Here is an 18518-nt window from a genome sequence, read left to right as displayed (position 1 = left end):
TCAACCAAATAATGTTTCAAATATGATGTGCAAAATAATTTTTAATTGGGTTCTGCTAATGGGCTTGCTTTTTTTGTCAATAAAGTAAAAAAAACTAAATTTTACTCATTAAATCAATGTTGTCCGGTTATCGTCTTAATTATTTTAACTGTACTAATAGCCGTTCAGTAATTATGAATGATTAATAGGTCGTTAAAACATTTTATCTGTAGCGGCTTCTGGAATATCTTAAAAATATCAAATTTCATTGATAAAATGCGCATATTCCACCGATCTTCGCTTCGACAATACCACCTATATTTTTAAATTGTATTACCAATACTTACTAACTACCACTATTTTAATTTTTTCTGTGTTTTGTGTACCACTGCCAATAATGATATGTACCACCAGTGGTACATGTACCACAGATTGAGAACCTATGCCTTATAGGATATGTGTGTCTATATAGAATTATTATGAGCAAAACAGTAACATTTCGAACACATTTTGGAGAAAACTGTTCCAAATGCTAATTACAGGTAGAAAGGTGAGAACAAGAAAGATCTTTCTATTTATATTTAAATGATAATAATGGGCTCTTTAATATTGTAAAAGATTTTACCTCTTATTTTTTACCTTACCAAAATTATAATGAAAACTAGAACTTTTCTACTTGTGACAGTGTTCTTCCAAACCAACGATAATGTTCTATTTAATTAATTTTTGTTTTTGAAGTTATACTTCTTTAGGCGCGATTGAGATTGAGGGTGAATTTATATTGATCTGTGCGCATGCGCACACCGACAGTATGGTATTAGTCGTTATACGGGCTCTGATTGGGTGTTGAAATGATCTGTCAATAATAAATAATTGTTCAATATGAAGGTAAACAAATGTATAATATATTAGTTTTATTGTTGTGAGGACAGAAACAAAAAAGTTTATAATTGTTTTACATTTAAATAGTTTTTAAAAGCAACAGGTACGTAATAATTGTAAATGTATCATAGGTACCTACCTATTTGAACCTACCAAAATAGATAGTATTTAATACTTTTATTTACATAATTTGATTACCATCAAAATTTCTATCAATGTTCACCTAATATATTGTTTTCTTACTCTATGTTTTGTTGTATTTTTTCAATTCTAAATCATTTCAATTCAAAATCAAAATAATTTAATTTAATTCAAAAATGTCAAAAGCTTAATCCGTTTAGTTAGTCGATCTTCGCACATAATGACACATTGCCTCCGTGGCGAAGCGTTTAAGGCAAATGAACCCCAATATACCAACCGCGCTGATAGCTGGTTCGAATCCCAATAAAAACTTTTATTTTTTTTTTTTATTTTTTTTATACATTTTATGATTGTAAGTATATTTATTATATAATTTTATTTTCAGAAAATACGTATTTAGTTAAAAAAATTTCCGACAATTAATGTTCAGAAATCATTTGTAATTTTTAATGTGTTTTGTGTGTGTTTTATTCTTTTATTATTTTAATTTTTGGCACTGTTTTAATAAAAATGTTTGAGAAGTAGTAAGTATAAATTAGTTTAATATTTAAATAAAATATAAATAAAAAGTATATTAATTTCGTTTAAATCATATAATAGAAGTATAACTTCTTACGTGCGTACAAAGTACACACATTCTTTTTTTTTAATATCTTTTCACGATTAATAGATATTATTGTGCTAAACATTTTTTAACTCTTACATCTTGTTGTAAAGTATCCTATTAATACACTCACCGGCACAAAATTCCGCAACTAAAAATGTTTGATTAAGTTTGACAATCTATAACTTTATTATTTGTGCTCCGATTTTCAAGATTCTTGCATCAGTTTGTAGGTACATGTATTAATATCGTTTGTTATTATTCCGGTAACAAAAAATTTTTGCTTACATGGCATTATACGGGGGTGAATGGATGCGTTGTATTGTCTCCTAACTTTAACAAATTCTGCGGAAAAATTAAAGAGCTGATTTTGTTTCATAGTCCTGCCATATTATCCCGGAGGCATTACTAAAATTTTATTTTTTGAATTATCCGAATATCTCTTTTCTTGTAAGAACTGTACACTTTTTTGTAAATAAAAACACTGATGGACACATAAAATAGAGGTTGGATTGATAAGATTAGAATGGCCCGCATGCAGCACAGATCTCAATCCTCTTGAGACTTTATGGGATGAATAAAAAATAGCTATTCGCCGTCATCCTAGGCCCCCAGAAAATTTACCCATCTTTATTTGATGCCCAACAGATGCGAGTAGTCGTTGCTCCTAGAGGTGGGCATACTTGCTATTAAATTGTTTTGTTTTGTATTGTTAATTTTAGTGCGTTTGATATTTTTAATTAAATAAACCTTCAAAGCAGTGTTTTCATTTACAGCTTTTACAAGAAAAGAGATATTCGTATAATTAAAAAAAAAACAAAATCTTAGGGATACATCCAAGATAATACAAAAGGAGTATGAAACAAAATCAACCCTTCAATTTTTCCACAGAATTTTTTAAAGTTAGAAGAAAATTCAACGCTTCCATTCACCCCCGTATAATGCCATCTAAGCAAAAAATTTTGTTACCGGAATAATAACAAACGACATTAATACATGTGGATACCTACAAATTGATGCAAGAATCTTGAATATCGAAGTAAGTACAAATAATAAAGTTATAAATTGTCAAACTTAATCAAAAATTTTGAGTGGCGGAATTTTGTGCCGATGAGTGTATATTAAAAAAATAAATAAATATATTACTGGTTGGGATTGTCACCTGCCGAACTAGTCAGATCTGCCATAAACAAAGTCAGAATAGGCATAATAATTGCCAATGTTCGGAACGGACAAGGCACATGAAGAAGAAATTATCCTAATTGATTAACTTATCTATGTATTCTAGACTTGACAAATAAAAGGCTTTCGATCGCATCCAAGTCGAAGACGTCTTACATTTACTGTATAGACGAAACGTACCAATAAATATTATACAAACCATTGAAAACATCTACTTTCATAATCGAATACAGGCAAAGATAAATGGAAAACTAACGCAGTTTATACCAGTACAAAGCGGAGTCAGACAAGGTGACTCGTTAAGACCACTGCTCTTTAATATAATAATGGACGGAATACTACGACTAGTACGTAAAGGTCATGGTTACAGAATGGGGAACAAAGAAATCCAAATATTATGTTATGCAGACGACGCCCCATTAATCGCCAAGACAGAAGATGATCTCCAAAGATTAACACACATCTTCAATACAACAGCCAAGAAATACAATATGATAATATCAGCTGAAAAAACCAAATGTATGACAACATCTAAATACCCACTACGATGTAAAATCGAAATTGATGGGAAAATAATAAAGCAGGAAGCAAGGTTTAGATATCTGGGAATAGATATAACCAGTTAAGGAGATATTGAAGAGGAAGTACGACAACAAAGCTTAAAAGCCAGTAAAGCGGCGGGATGTCTGAATGACACAATCTGGAAGAACAAACACCTAAGACAAGACACAAAAGCAAGAATCTATAAAGCAGCAATTAGACCTATATTGACATACACGGCAGAGACAAGACCTGACACATCTAAAATGAGACGACTACTAGAAACAACAAAGATGAAAATACTCCGACGAATATCAGGGAAAGGTCTGTTGGATAGGGAGAGAAGTGAAAACATAAGAAGATCATGCAATGTAGAAGACATAAATGGATGGGTGACAAAACGGAAACAGGAGTGGAACGAACACATTAGTAGAATGACAGAGGATAGGATAGTACGAATAGCACGAGATAAGTCACGATCAAGAAAAAGATGGTGCGATAACTTAAACAATTTAGGAGGCTAATATTGAAAAAGAAACAGGCTTTAAAACCTACATACAAGAAGGAACAAGAAGAATAAATGATACAGTACTATAAATAAAAATTAGATTCATTAATATACAGCAGCATTTTTATATAAATCATTTGTACTTTCTATTGCTTAACATTGGGTGCGTTCGGACGACCACAGCGGCTGGATAGCTGAGCCAGCAGTAGCTGTCAGACGTCACCGCTGGAAGCCAGCCGCTGAGAGATTTACTAAGCTTTCCCTATCACGGCTGGATGCAACCTCTCAGCCGATTTCTGCTGCCAGCCAGCCGCTATGGTCGTCCGAACGCACCCATTGCTTTTGATGAAATAGTGAAAAAGATCCAAGATTATTTAAAAATAATGGAGAACAAAATATAGTATCTCAAAAACGGATACAATTTTTTTGAAATTTTTGTGGGTTTATTATTTTTAGTCCTGGTCTAGCTATTTTTTCGCATTCGTTGCATTATTCAATCGTTTCGTCTTCAGTATACAGTAAGGAGTAAAATTATGGAATTTTTTTTTTCGAAAATAGGATACTTTGGAGTGCAGTGATATAATAATTAACATAAATGTTTATACAGGGTAGCAAAAATAATTCATAATAATAGGAAAAAATCAAGGGATGTAAGATTTGGAGACCTTGGGGGCTGGGGACCACTTTATGTTTCCTCGTCTACCAATTCATTTTCTAGAAAAACATGTGTGTTTTTTGTTCTTTTTTATCTGGGTCGATGTTCTTTTAAGTGTATACAAGTTTATCCTCTGTGATTGTACATAATCTGATTTTATTTATAGATGCTATTTAGTGAATCCTAATACAAATTACAAAATATCGAAAGGAATAAAATATCAGTAAATGATAAGTTTGGCACAAATACAAGGTGTTAAGACTGTGTTCAAAAGTAAACTCTTTAATTTAGCTTACCTGGCATACATCAAATATACTCTGGATTGAGCATTCTTCAACTCCAATAATTGATCTCGAAAACTATCCAATCCTGATTCAAATTCAATTACGGACTCCACCTTAAACACGAAAAGTGAATTATAGTGTATGGATATTTAATAATTAAAGAGGAATGAATAAGTAAATTCAAAACTAAAAACTTATCGTAGTTAACAATCCTGTTTTTCTCATGAGTCTGTCTTCTATCTGCCTTTGCTCCGGCAAGCTTATTTATAGGCCGGAATATGCAGAGTAAAAGAACCAATTTTTAGAGAGAAGTGACGTTTTCCTTCTGATACTACTCGTCAATTAAGGCTTAAGACTAGCGCTTCTACCATCTTCTTAGAAAACTAACTTAATTACGCATTTGGAAGAAAAGAGTTGCATGTTTCCAATATTCAAAATTTCCTAATGTAAAAAAAGTGTAGGAGTAAATTTCTTACCTGAACTTTGATATCCACATCATCTTCTAAACTTTGAGAAGTAGTCTGGAAGCGTCCCAACAAAGCCCTTCCATCTGTATCAGAACTATGAATAAATATTACCTTTTTGTATTTGAAGTGCTTTAACATTTCTACCCATACATCAGCTTGGTGGGAGTATGGAGGAACGGTTCTTAAAAATGACACGTGTATATTCTAGAAATAAGACATTAAATTAATTTTTCGTACTTCCGGGCCTAAAGTGACAACTTCACTCCCTTGTGACAGGTACTAAAGTGTCACATTTAATCCCTCCGGGATTAAATATTGACGAAACTCCCGGAACGATTAAATCACAAACAAACGAATTTAAGGGATATTTTATTGAAAAATATAATTAATTAGAATGGTAATTAACGTTAATATTCAAATTAATATTGTGACAGTTCGTCATATTGACCAGTCTTTCCTGGGTTAATGCAGCAGGTAACTGACGAGTAACAGATAGGTCCTTTTCATATTGAACTGGTGTTTGTTTCGAAGATCCTGCGGAAACAGGAAGCGAGAATGAGGACTGTGGCATAACTATAGTGGACGAATCGGCGACTTGACCAAATATTTTATCTGAAATTTTTTGTTTATTTTTAATAGACGATTCAATATATCCCTCGGCCACGTTGGAGGATTTCCATCCTCCATGTCTCTTCAGCACGTCTATTGTTGCTCCCGAATCAGCTAACAAAGACGCAGATGTGCGTCTAAAACAATGTCCCGTATAAGACGTCGCATTTTCTAATTTCAAGAAAGCTGCTATTTGCCGTGGAATTGTACCAAACATGTTTTTTCCTACTACTCGCGTAGTACATTCTTTGTTGATGTATTGAACAAAAAATTTTGAATGAGTTGTCCCTGTCTTTCGCAATGCCACATATTTCCGAAATATCGCCACAAAACTGATGGCACTGTTTTCTGAATTTTTGATCACAAAATTTCGGTCAATTTTATTTTTGGTGTTTCTAATCGCAATTAGGAAGGAATCGCCCAAATCTCTCACATCGTCGATTTCTAAATCAACCAACTCTTTTCCACGACAAGCTCCCGCAACGCCCAAAATAAGTGCAACCTACAAAAAAATTGATTTCTTAAAATTTCTGAATATAAACAAATTTCCAAATTTACCTTAAGCATTAAATATTTATCATCCGGAGCCTCCCGTAAGAACTGATCTACCTGCTCAGACGTGAGAATTCTTGACTTCTTTGGCTTAAATCCCTCATTTCTTCTCTTCAAAAAAGCTAATAATTTTGGAAATTTACTTATATCAATATCTTCTCTAATGTTAATAACCGATTTCAGCATTGAGTAATGTGCCCAGAGAGTTGAGGCACAAACCGCTTTTGATTTATCATCGAAGTAGACTAACAGCGCATTTTCAGTAGGTTGTCTCACATTTTTTAAGCGGCACCACTTTTTAAAAGCATCGTACTGCTGCTCGTATAGTTTTCTAGATTTCGGTGGTAACAATTCTTCACCTACTTCGGCTGCTCTTTTATCAATATCAGATACACCTTCTTCACTCATGATACCAATAATTATCAATAACAATGTTTCTTTACAATGACACTAGTAATGACAATGTTTCTAAATTATAACTGTCACAACGCAATGTTACTATGGTAACTTATTTTAAAGACAGTTTATTAAATGAGTTGAAGAGAGAAAAAACTGATTGAAATTATTGAAATAATTAATAAAATCATACCGGAAGTACGAAAAGTATCGTATATACCTTGCGACTGAAGTACATTTAATCCTTCAGGTAAATTATGGCCCTCCCTGCGGTCGGGCCATAAACTTTACCTTCAGGATTAAATGTACTACTTCAGTCCCGCGGTATATAATGTACTATTATATATTCGCTAATGATATAAACAAAATAGGAACATTCAATCATAACCAAATTCAATTTGGAATTTAGAATTATAATTAAAAATCTTGGATTCTATACGAGCTCCTTCTTTAACTTACCTTATCAGAAAATGCTGAATCTCTAGACGATATGCCAATAACAGGAATATGGTAGAACCCACTTGTATATGACACCGCAGCTGGGGATAGATCGCCTATTAAGGGATGGGAAACAACGACAGCATATACCTATAAAATAAGATAGAATAGAAATTGAGATAAAAATATTATTTTTTTTTTCGATAATTATTATGACTAATTCTTAATAATCTTTTCATTCGTGGATGTGCCTTTTAGCGATGTGCGTTTGACATTTTAGCGATGCATTAAAATTATTAATATCTACCATAATAATTCATTTTGTTGTAGTGATTTAAAGAAGATTATTAGCTCCCTCAATTCACTAACAACTCAAGATATCCTCCTTCTGTTTCAATACATATATAATTGTTCTATCACGAAAGTTACTCAATCCTTCTAACCATAGCCGCAGTAATACTCTGAAGCAACATTTGTAAATTTCGTGGACCTTAAGAAAGCATTTGACAGGGTCACATTAAAGGACGTTATCCACTTGTTATACTCGAGAGAGGTACCTCTGGGAATAATTAAAACGATAGCAAACATCTACCAGAACAACACAATAAAAGTAAAAGTGGAAGATGAACTAACTGACCCAACTGAAGCCGGCAATGGGATAAGACAGCGGAATTCCTTGAGTCCTTTATTGTTCAACCTGATCATGGACGAAATAATAAAAAAAGTAAGAACTAAAAAAGGATACCAAATGGGAGAAAAACAACTTAAAGTAATCTGCTATGTCAAACTGAAGATGATTTACAACGTATGCTGCACCAATTCAACATAACTGCCAGAAAATTTAACATGTTAATTTAACAGATCCAATAAGATATAAATTGGAGCTGGAAGATCAGATAATAGAACAAATGATGGAGTTTAAATACCTAGGCATCACACTATCTAGCTACGGAAGACTCGAAACAGAAGTGGAAGATCAAGTGAATAGAGCAAACAGAGCCGTAGGTTGTCTGAATGACACAATATGGAGAAATAAAAATATCGGAAAAGAAATAAAAGACAGAATTTACAAAACAGTCATCAGACCAATAATGACATACGCGGCAGAAACACGAAGCGACACAGAGAGGACAAAAAGATTGCTCGAAACAGCGGAGATGAAAACCCTTCGAAAAATCGATGGTCAGACTCTATGGAACAGAGCTAGAAGTACAGATATACGACGGAGATGCAAGGTGGATAACATTAATAACTGGGTAAGAAACAGAAGAATAGAATGGAATGACCACATAAGCCGAATGACAACAAATAGGGTAGTCAGGACAGCGAGAGACGGTTCCCCAATAGGAAGACGATCAGTGGGAAGATCACGAAAACGATGAAATGACAACTTACTAGAGGCACATTGAAAAAACAGAGTCATGTCTATACAAAAATAAGAAGAAGAACAACATCGTAAATGGCCTTTGAAAGCCCAAATTTTTCCTATAGGTAACCCCAAAGGAAGAAAATAAGTGGCGTCAAATCTGGAGACCGAGGAGGCCAACAAATTTCAGAAACTCGATGTATATCTATTGTAATGTCTTTTAAATATTTATTTGATTTTTATTAGTTTTTATTTTAATTTATTTACACCTATTACATCGTCCATACATATGACCCATTTTGAAAGAATATTTTTAATTATTTCGAAGTAAAAATAGCAAAAATAGTTCAAAAGTTGTCGAGATAGGATAGAGTTCCTAAGAGATAATATATAAAATGGTGCACACTCAAAGAAGAGGCAAAACATGCTCTACGATTACGAATGGTTGAATAACTATAACTAACTAGATGAGATAGTCATTTAAAGGCATTGTGCAATTTTTCAGCCGAAAATAATGACGATAATATACCAAATCCTATATGTGATGACGTAATAATAAAACTATTGTATAAGCTATTCGATACATTACCTTCCTAGATATCAAGTACTTGCAGACATTCAGGGCAGTGCGGATAGGGTTTGGATCCATTAATATAGCTGTGTGGTAGTACGTTACGCCTTTTGGAACATACTGCGAATCAAAGTTTAAATGCTGAAATATAAAAGACAAAATCAACATTTGTATATATTTAAAATAATAATAAATAATAAAGTATTTACCAAATGCACCAACCTGCTCAGATCACAGAACAATAGCTTTATTGCACACTTTAAAAACATTTTTGAAAATAATACACAGCAGAATTATTAAAATACTTGAATATGAAATTAGTAACACAAAATTTATCCTCACCACTCTTCGATGTCTACACTGAAGTGGTATTTAAAGAAGAAGAAATTTTAGAAGCTACAAAAATCAATGTATTCAATACCTGTGTCAAAGCATATTCTACGTAGCAGAAACTTGAAAGCACGACGAAAGCACAACAAAGAGGCTACAGACTTTTATAAATAGGTCCTTAAGAAAGATCCTAAAAATTTACTGACCTAATAAAATAACGAATATAGAACTATGGAAAAGAAGAAGACAAACCAGTATAATAACAACAAGTAGAATAAATGGAAATGGGTTCTTCTTCTTCCTTAAGCGCCGCCTCCCAATCGGAGGTTGGATATCATCATCACTATCTTTACTCTATCTACTGCTGCTTTGAAAAGTTCTATGGAACTGCATTTAAACCAGTCCCTTAAATTTTTCAACCATAATATTCTCCTTCTTTCTATGCTTCTTCCGCCTCTTATCTTTCCCTGTTATCTTTTTATCTTATGGAAATGGATTGGCCACAGGTTAAGGAAAAATCCTAATAACATCACAAGACAAGCACTTAGTATCAACTTGAGGGGACAAGAAAGAGGGGAAGACAAGGTAATATCTGTAAAAGAACAGTAACCAGAGAACACAACAGAAAACAGAATCAGCTTAAGATGGGGGGAAGTGAAAAACAAAGTAAGAAACAGGGGAGAATGGAAGGAACTGGTAAGCAGATTAACCAGAGAATAAACACTAAGAAGACGCGCTGAGCTGACAACCAGCCATCTTACACCACCGGCCCAGAAACGCAGATGCGCCCAATAACAAAACTAGGAGATATGGTTCAAGAGAGAGAGATTAACCAAAGTAGAGATAATCTATCTATCTAATCAGCCCTAAACATCCATCCTTGGATATACGCCTCCTCTTCTTTCTTCCATGCCTCTCTATCTTGGGCAATTTGCATCCATTTTGACCCAGTGTGTTTCTTCAGGTCATCTGACCATCGCATCTGTGGCCTTCCCCTTTTTCGTTTGTGGTTCCACGGTCTCCAATATATAATCATCTTAGTCCATCTTTCATCCTTCTGCCGTAGGGTGTGTCCGGCGAACTTCCATTTAAGCTTTGCTACTTGGGTAGAGACATCTTTTACTTTTGTTTTGTTACGGATCCATTCGTTTCTTTTCCTGTCTGATAGTTTAATGTTCAGCATTTGTCTTTCCATGGCTCTTTCTGTCTTTGCTATTTTTTCCATATTCTCTTTTGTAAACGTCCATATCTGAGAGCCATATATTAAATTAGAAGTAGAGATAAAACAGCTTAAATAGTTTGAACATAATATCGTAAGGGTAGATGAAAATAAAGTCCTGAAGGAGTAGATGCTAAAATAATGGACAATATAAGAGGAAGCAGATTAAGTAAAAGCTGATAAAAAAGGAAAGAAGAACTAGGACCAAGTAAAAGTTTAGAATAAATTAAACATTTAGCGAAAGATCTTAAAGTATAGAGGCATATGATTAGGAGCTAAAATTGATAAGTAAGATAGATAAGTAGATGAACACTAGCAATGAGTAAAGAGTGTGCCAAAAAGATAAAGATTAATTTGATTTCACTCTAATATCACCATAATATAATACTGTAACAAAGGAGAGACTCTAAAATAAAACAAATAATCTCAAATATATACATAAATATGAAAGTACTTATTAATAATAAATAAAACATAAAGGTGCAAAAGTAATAACAAATAAAAATTAGGAAAATTAAAATGATCTAGAACAATTTACAGCAAAACGTGACAATATCCAATCTATTGTAACCAAAATTTTGTGTTTTTTTGGAATATTTAATTATACGTATTAAAAAACCATTAGAAAAATTTGTAAAATAAATTTAAATGCAGAAAAAAAGTTTAACAAAAAAATAGAAGCCAGTTGTGTATATTGAGTAGAATTATATAATAAATAATGAAAATATTTACCGCAATAGTCTCCTGAAAATATTTTTCACTCTCATTACTGCTAAGAACCCCTCCGATGTTAAAAACCGTCGGATTGGGCCAATCCCTTGGATTCGCTTTCAAAAAACTCAAAAAGCAACAACAAATCAAACCGTAAATTACAACTTTAAGCAACATTTTTTAGGAAACTATCGGAGATGAGGCCGCCCGCCCTGTTGTCAAGCCCACTGCTGAGATGATATCGATTTTATACGCAAGGCCTTAAAGCGAAGAGAAGATCAGAATGGAGCACGATTTCAAAAAATCAAAATATCAGGTTGCGATGATCTATGCTAAAAAATGTAGTAGTTTTTCTTTTGCTGCTAATTTAATTCAAAATTAGAAAAAATTATATTTGTATACGTTTACATGTATGTAGTGATTTGATGTACAAGGTGTTACGTATTATTTGTTCAAATTTTGGAAAAATAATTCTAGACTCATAGTTTAGAGAAATAAGGAAAAAAATATCTTGTTAGTGACACAACCTCCTCCAGGCCGAAACCAAATTTTTTGAGTAGTATGGACATCTATAATAATAACCTATATATGTTTCCTGCAGCCGATTTTGATGATATACATAGTTATAAACAAATGAAGATAAAAAACGGTAAATTTTCGCTTTTTTCATCGATTATCAAAAAGTTAAGCATTTTAAACAAATTTGACAGTAAGAAACTCATAAATCGTATAAAAAACTTCAATATGACGTTCGCTGAATATGTCTATCCTTATTGTTGCTTAGAAAAGTACAAAATAAATCATAAATTTTGAGTTTTTATAAATATTCATAACTTATGTAAAAATAACTTAGAACCTTCTAATTACACCGAATGCTGAGACTTCTGGTTCTTAAATCATACCCCAAATTTCAAAGCAATTGGTGAAATCGTTTAAAAGCTATTTAATTCGTTTATCCCAAATTATTTTTTTTGCAACACTATATAAGTCATAAAATGAAGTTACAGTAATACTTTGGATAGTTTATGAAAGAAGAAGATTTACACTATTAATTTAATTTAAAAAAAAATGACCAAAAATATTTCTAATTATTGCAAGAACATGTGAATTAAAAAAAGGGGGGGACTAACTTCGTCCCTAATTGTCCTAGGACAATTGTTTTTCTTTCTAAATGTGTATAAAAATTCAGTTCTTCTAAATATGAAAAAATAATTTTTCTACGGGTAACGGTTAAAAAGTTATTCTAATTGTTTTTAAGTAAGCAAAAAATCGACAGGTTCTTGCAAAATAATTTTACACTGTTTAAAATTATTTTTTGTCATTTTTTTTTAATTAAGTTAATAGTGTAAATCTTCTTCTTTCATAAACTATCCAATGTATTACTGTAACTTCATTTTCTAACTTATAGTGTTGCAAATTAAATAACTTTTAAACTATTTGACCAATTGCTTTGAAATTTAGAGTATGATTTAAGCACCAGAAGTCTCAGCATTCCGTGTAATTAGAAGGTTCTAAGTTAATTTTTACATAAGTTATGAACATTTATAAAATCTCAAAATTTATGACTTATTTTGCAAGTTTCTAAGCAACAAATAAGGATATACATATTCAGCGAACGCCATATTGAAATTTTTTTTATATAATTTATGAGTTTCTTATTCTCAAATTTGTTTGGAATGCTTCACTTTTTAGTTATAGACGAAAAAACCGAAAATTCACCGTTTTTTATCTTCATTTGTTTATAACTACGTATATCATCAAAATCGGCTGTAAGAAACATAATATAGGTTATTAATATAGTTGTCCATACTACTCAAAAAAATTGGTTGCGGCCTGGAGGGGGATGTGTCATGAGAAAAATATTATTTCTCTGGACTATCAGTTATGAGACATGAAAACGTAAAAAATTGTATGTCCAACATTTCAAGTTTAGGTTTTATAAGTGCAGAAATGGAAAATTCAATAACAAAGAAGAGAAACAAGCACTCCACAAAAGAATGATGAATAGGTTAACAAAATGATATTACCCCTGTGAATGAGAAAGTTGTACCTGCAAAATTGTGGGCTGGGATGTGTTGGAGAATAATGTCTATACTTCTCACAGATACATAGTCTTTGAAACTGGTACAAAGGTCTCGAAAATCGGCCGGAAAAAGTAACCTTCAATAAAGAAGCTTACATGGGGGTAAGATAAGTAACCTACAAGGTTACAAGAAGACAATACTATTAAATTCCAAAGTTTCAGAGAGAAAAATATGAATGCATACATCTCAAGTAGCTCCACTGAAAACATTACATTATACAGTACTATACTGGTGGAATGACGAGATCCAAAGCAAGACAGCTAAATACTTTAAACTCAAGTGAACGGCAAAAAAGTTCCCATAACATACTGAAAATTACAAGCGAGCTAAAAAAAAGTGGGTAGAGCAACTAAACCTGAGAAGCACGCTTGCTGGTAGAACCTATTCACCGAACTAGAAGATGATATATGGGGCGAAGCCTATAGGATTGCCGCAAAAACATTAATGACAAAGACCCCATACATCCCCATCTTTGTGCAAAAAAACTGTAGGAAATAGCTAATTATTAATTTTCTGCTAAGCCACCGCTACAGTTAACTCCAAATAACGTCAACGTTCGATCTGACGATTTTTTAGCTGAAGACATAGCAATACTAACTAAGTTTAAAAATTAGGAAACGCAGCTGGTCCTGATGATGTGCCACCTGAGGAGATATAGATGGCGATAAATAGGGTCCAAAAAATTGTCAATGAAATTTTCTAGAAACAAATGTTTCCCAAAGAGATTAAACAGGCAGGACTGACGTTAATAAATAAACCGGGCAGAAAGCCTGTAACGGGTAGCTCTTTTAAGACGACAGCCTCAGTAAAACACAGGTTTAATACAAAGTAAATATATTTAAAGTATTTATATACAAAAAACTAAAAGAAAAGAAAAGATGGTTCAGATTTGATTATATTACAGAGCCTCTACTATGTGCTTATACGTATTTCGGAATAGCCGTTTCCTCATCGGAGCACCTGGGTAGAGGCACTGAAATGAAATCAAATCCTTTCATCCTTTCCGGGTAATTATCAAAATAATTACCAAAGATGCTACTAGCACCATCTATAAATCAAAAGTCTAATAAGCCAGGAAATAAAATTCGAAATTATTTATCCTCTGGGCTTTATGAGTTGGAAAAATAAAGCATAACATAGTGGCGAAATACTCGACAAGGGAAATCTAAATTGCATTTCACATCCTGTCATTCACCATGATAACAATTTTAGCGAACTATTTCCTTTAATATCCACCAAAGGTGAATAAAGTAAAACGGCTATTCCGAAATACGTATAAGCACATAGTAGAGGCTCTGTACTGTAATCAAATCTGAACCATCTTTTCTTTTCTTTTAGTTTATACTTTATTCACCTTTGGTGGATATTAAATGAAATAGTTCGCTAAAATTATTATCACGGTGAATGACAGGATGTGAAATGCAATTTAGATTTCCCTTGTCGAGTATTTCGCCACTATGTTATGCTTTATTTTTCCAACTTAAAAAGCTCAGAGGATAAATAATTTCTAATTTTATTTCCTGACTTATTATTTATATACAGTTCAAAATAAATAAAATAAAATATAATTATATCTTATGCAAAGGAAAAATAACATTATACTTATTACTGTCATTGAAACAATAGTAATATTAAAACGATATAATACACAACACAATATATACACAACACAATGTATACAATAACAATCTCGCTACATGGAATCAACCTATCTACACATTCAGACTCGGAGAAATCGCATTTCAATTCAATGCGATAACGTTAAACAGCGACACACAGTCACCCATCCATCGCTACTACCGCTCACTGCGGCGCCTACCTAGGTAGAGTACCACCTCAACCCGGTGCATCTCTGCCATCGAGCTATTCCTAATTCAATACGTTAAGCATAACTGATCCTATGATTCTCCTTATCTTCTTAAATACGCTACTTTCCATGCCACTTCTCCTTCGGTTTCGTCTAGTGGGGTATGAAGAGGGGGTGCGCCAACACGGATACTCCTTCGATCAACTACGATCGACCGACCCCGATCGCCAGTTCTGCCATGATATCAAGAACTACCTCAATGAGAGGTATGTCCAAGTGGCAAAACCTAAGGATCTGAAAACATCAGCAAGTATATCGCAAGGATCCGTATGAGGACCAACGCTTTGGAAGGTTTTATATAATGAAGTATGTACTAGAAATCGACCATGGATCAGAAACCAAAGCTACTACATACGCAGACAATCTAGCTCTGTCTGACGCGTACCGAACTAATTCTAAGACTGCCCTACAGGCCATAACGGGTACCCTCCTCAGTCACCTCCTAGCTCAAGAAATATAAACTCTATATAAGAGAAAACGGTCATCTACCGCAAATAAAATCCGAAGTAAGATCACACATGCTCGAAATAGGGCAAAATAAGTGGGAGACACAAATGGCGAAGGTTCAATGACCCAAAATGTTAATCCCTGATGTGGTAACATGGGCCAAATGCAGCTTCAGAAAGCCCAATTATTATTTGCACAATTTCTCACTGGCACTGGCTCCTTTAGGTCGTAATTCAATTCAACTACTGTACTGTCTAATCTTAATAGTTGTTCCATGTCCCTTGTTGGTGGATGTTTGTCATAATCATAAAGTTATGCTGATTCGTGAATTATTTATCTCATAGTCCCTCTCTCTGTAATTTTTATCTATATCATAGTTAAACTTCTGGAAGAGAAATTCATCAACAGCAATATTTTAATAATTCCTCTTCTTCTTCATGCACCATGTTGTTTCAGAACGTTGGTCACCACACCACGTTGGTTAATGAGTCGTTTGGCTAATATACAGATCTAGACCAGGGCGGATCTGTGAAAAAACGTCTATGTTTGGATGTGCGAGGTGGCATTCGAATTTTTGCAGATAAAGTTAGATGACAACTTTAACAATAATAATTGACTTATGCTCCTTCTCAACTATGCCCGGAATATTAATAAAAAAATTTAAATATTTAAAAATTTCGAAAAACATCGATTTTTTTCCACTTTCTTTGCTTATAACTTGAAAACAATTCATTTTGGAACAAAGTCGTATGGAAATAAAATAAAGATAATTGAATTTTGTATGATAAACGACTGGTTAAAAATGTCTTAAATTATTACCCTTAAAATCGACTTGATAGATTTCATTAAAATCGACCTGATAGATTTTGCAGAATAATTTAGAAATCTAAATTTTTTTTAAAAAGTTCAAATTTTTTAAAAACTTTCTGAAAAAAAAGGAGACCATTTAGAAATTTGCTAATTTTTTTATGTATAAAGATGTTCTCTACCTATTTAAAACACTTTACAGAATTAAAATCGGATTATTTATTTAAGCGGCCTCAGCACTGTTTTAAAGTTAAAACAATTATTTGGCTTATAAACAAATACAGTGAGGACGTTTGAGTTGGCATAAATTCATTTTCTCGAGAATAGGCGTCTCTGAAAGTAAATCCCGAAACAGGTCGATTTTTATTTTTAAATTCTAATTTTTTGGTATATATATTATACTAGTGGAGTCATCCATCTGGGCGTGATAACGTAATCGATGATTTTTATAATAAGAATAGGTGTCGTGTGATAGCTCAATCGAAAGGCTATTCAATTTTGTATTAACTAATATAAACATTAGCATAATTATTTATACAGGGTTTGAATAAAAAAAATTTGAATTACATTAATTCCAATATTTAGATTACGTCATCACACCCAGATGGATGACGTCACTAGTATGATATTTATGCCAAAAATTTATAATTTAAAAATAAAAATCGATCTGTTTCGGGATTTTTCTCCAGAGTCGCCCATTCTCAAGGAAATGAATTTATTCCAACTCAAACGTCCTCACTGTATTTGTTTATGAACCAAAACATTGTGTATAACTTTAAAACAGTGCTGAGGCCGTTTAAATAATCCGATTGTAATTCTGTATTAAATAGGTAGAGAACCTCTTTATATGCAAAAAAATTGGCAAACTTCTAAATGGTCTACTTTTTGTTCAGAAAGTTCTTAAAAAGTTTGAACTATATTAAAAAAATTTAGATTGCAAAATTATTATGCAAAATCTATTAGGTCGACTTTAATGAAATTTGGTGGACGGTTTAAGTATGTTGTAAGAATTTTCTAAGCGAAGTATGAAGGTTCTGAGTGCAACCAAATTGGTTGAAAAACATTGAATAAAACAGTCTTTTTTGTCCCCTTATTTTCTATTTATTGCTATTTTGCAGAAAGGGTAATAATTTAAGACATTTTAAACCAGTCGTATATTTTACAAAATTCAATTATCTTTATTTTCTTTCCATACGACTTTGCTCCAAAATGAATCGTTTTAAAGTTATAAGCAATGAAAATAGAAAAAAATCGATATTTTTCGAAATTTTCAAATATTTAAATTTTTTTAATAATGTTCCGGGCATATTTGAGAAGGAGCGCAAGTCAATTATAATTACTGAAGTTGTCACCTAACTTTATCTGCAAAAATCCGAATGCCACCTCTCACATCCACCTCAAAACAGATCCGCCCTGGTCTAATCCGGGATTTTGGCAGATCGGATAAACTTCTTAGTTTAGTAAGTTCTGTCTAAGCTGCCTTACTATGCTGGAGGCTAACCACGCTAACCTCCATGACTACCAATCTTCCAATTTTTCAATAACCAGTCTTTCGTCATAAGGTCTTGATTTTGTTTCCTTAGTCAGGTCCTGATAATTGCGTCATCAGTCTCTTTTTTGGGTAAGCGGTTGAGGATTATAATAATACTTATAGATTATATATTTTTATATTCTAATACTTTCTCTTGTAAATTGAACTGAACTCTTTTAAATTAATAGTTGCATTACTATCTATCTCGATATACTTGGGATTTTTCAAGCAGTTTAAAATTTCCTCATTTCTTTTAACTAAACTCCCATGGTGTTCGTTTCAATGTTTTTGTTGGATTTTGGTTTTGTTTATTCCTTATATATCCCAATTTGTTTCCTACTTTCATAT

General features: G+C 32.8%; 1 protein-coding gene across 5 annotated transcripts in view; it reads right to left on the bottom strand.

Annotated features, from left to right (window-relative positions):
- LOC114331106 (glutamate [NMDA] receptor subunit 1) overlaps positions 1–18518 on the bottom strand; it is a 79312-nt gene that overhangs the window by 25000 nt on the left and 35794 nt on the right. For 4 of the 5 annotated variants that reach the window (XM_050650900.1, XM_050650899.1, XM_050650898.1 and 1 more), the window contains 4 exons: positions 9193–9315; positions 7259–7387; positions 5252–5446; positions 4788–4888 (listed from right to left, as the gene is read on the bottom strand). In XM_050650900.1, the coding sequence (XP_050506857.1) occupies positions 4788–4888; positions 5252–5446; positions 7259–7387; positions 9193–9252 (485 nt within the window). In that variant the 5' untranslated portion in view covers positions 9253–9315. Of the gene's footprint in view, positions 1–4787; positions 4889–5251; positions 5447–7258; positions 7388–9192; positions 9316–11455; positions 11681–18518 lie in introns of those variants that run through there. The other variant, XM_050650896.1, reaches the window with a different exon arrangement.

This window comes from Diabrotica virgifera, chromosome 5, assembly GCF_917563875.1.
Source record: "Diabrotica virgifera virgifera chromosome 5, PGI_DIABVI_V3a".
Taxonomy (NCBI): Eukaryota; Metazoa; Arthropoda; class Insecta; order Coleoptera; family Chrysomelidae; genus Diabrotica; species Diabrotica virgifera.
This window is presented reverse-complemented; position numbering and strand designations above follow the sequence as displayed.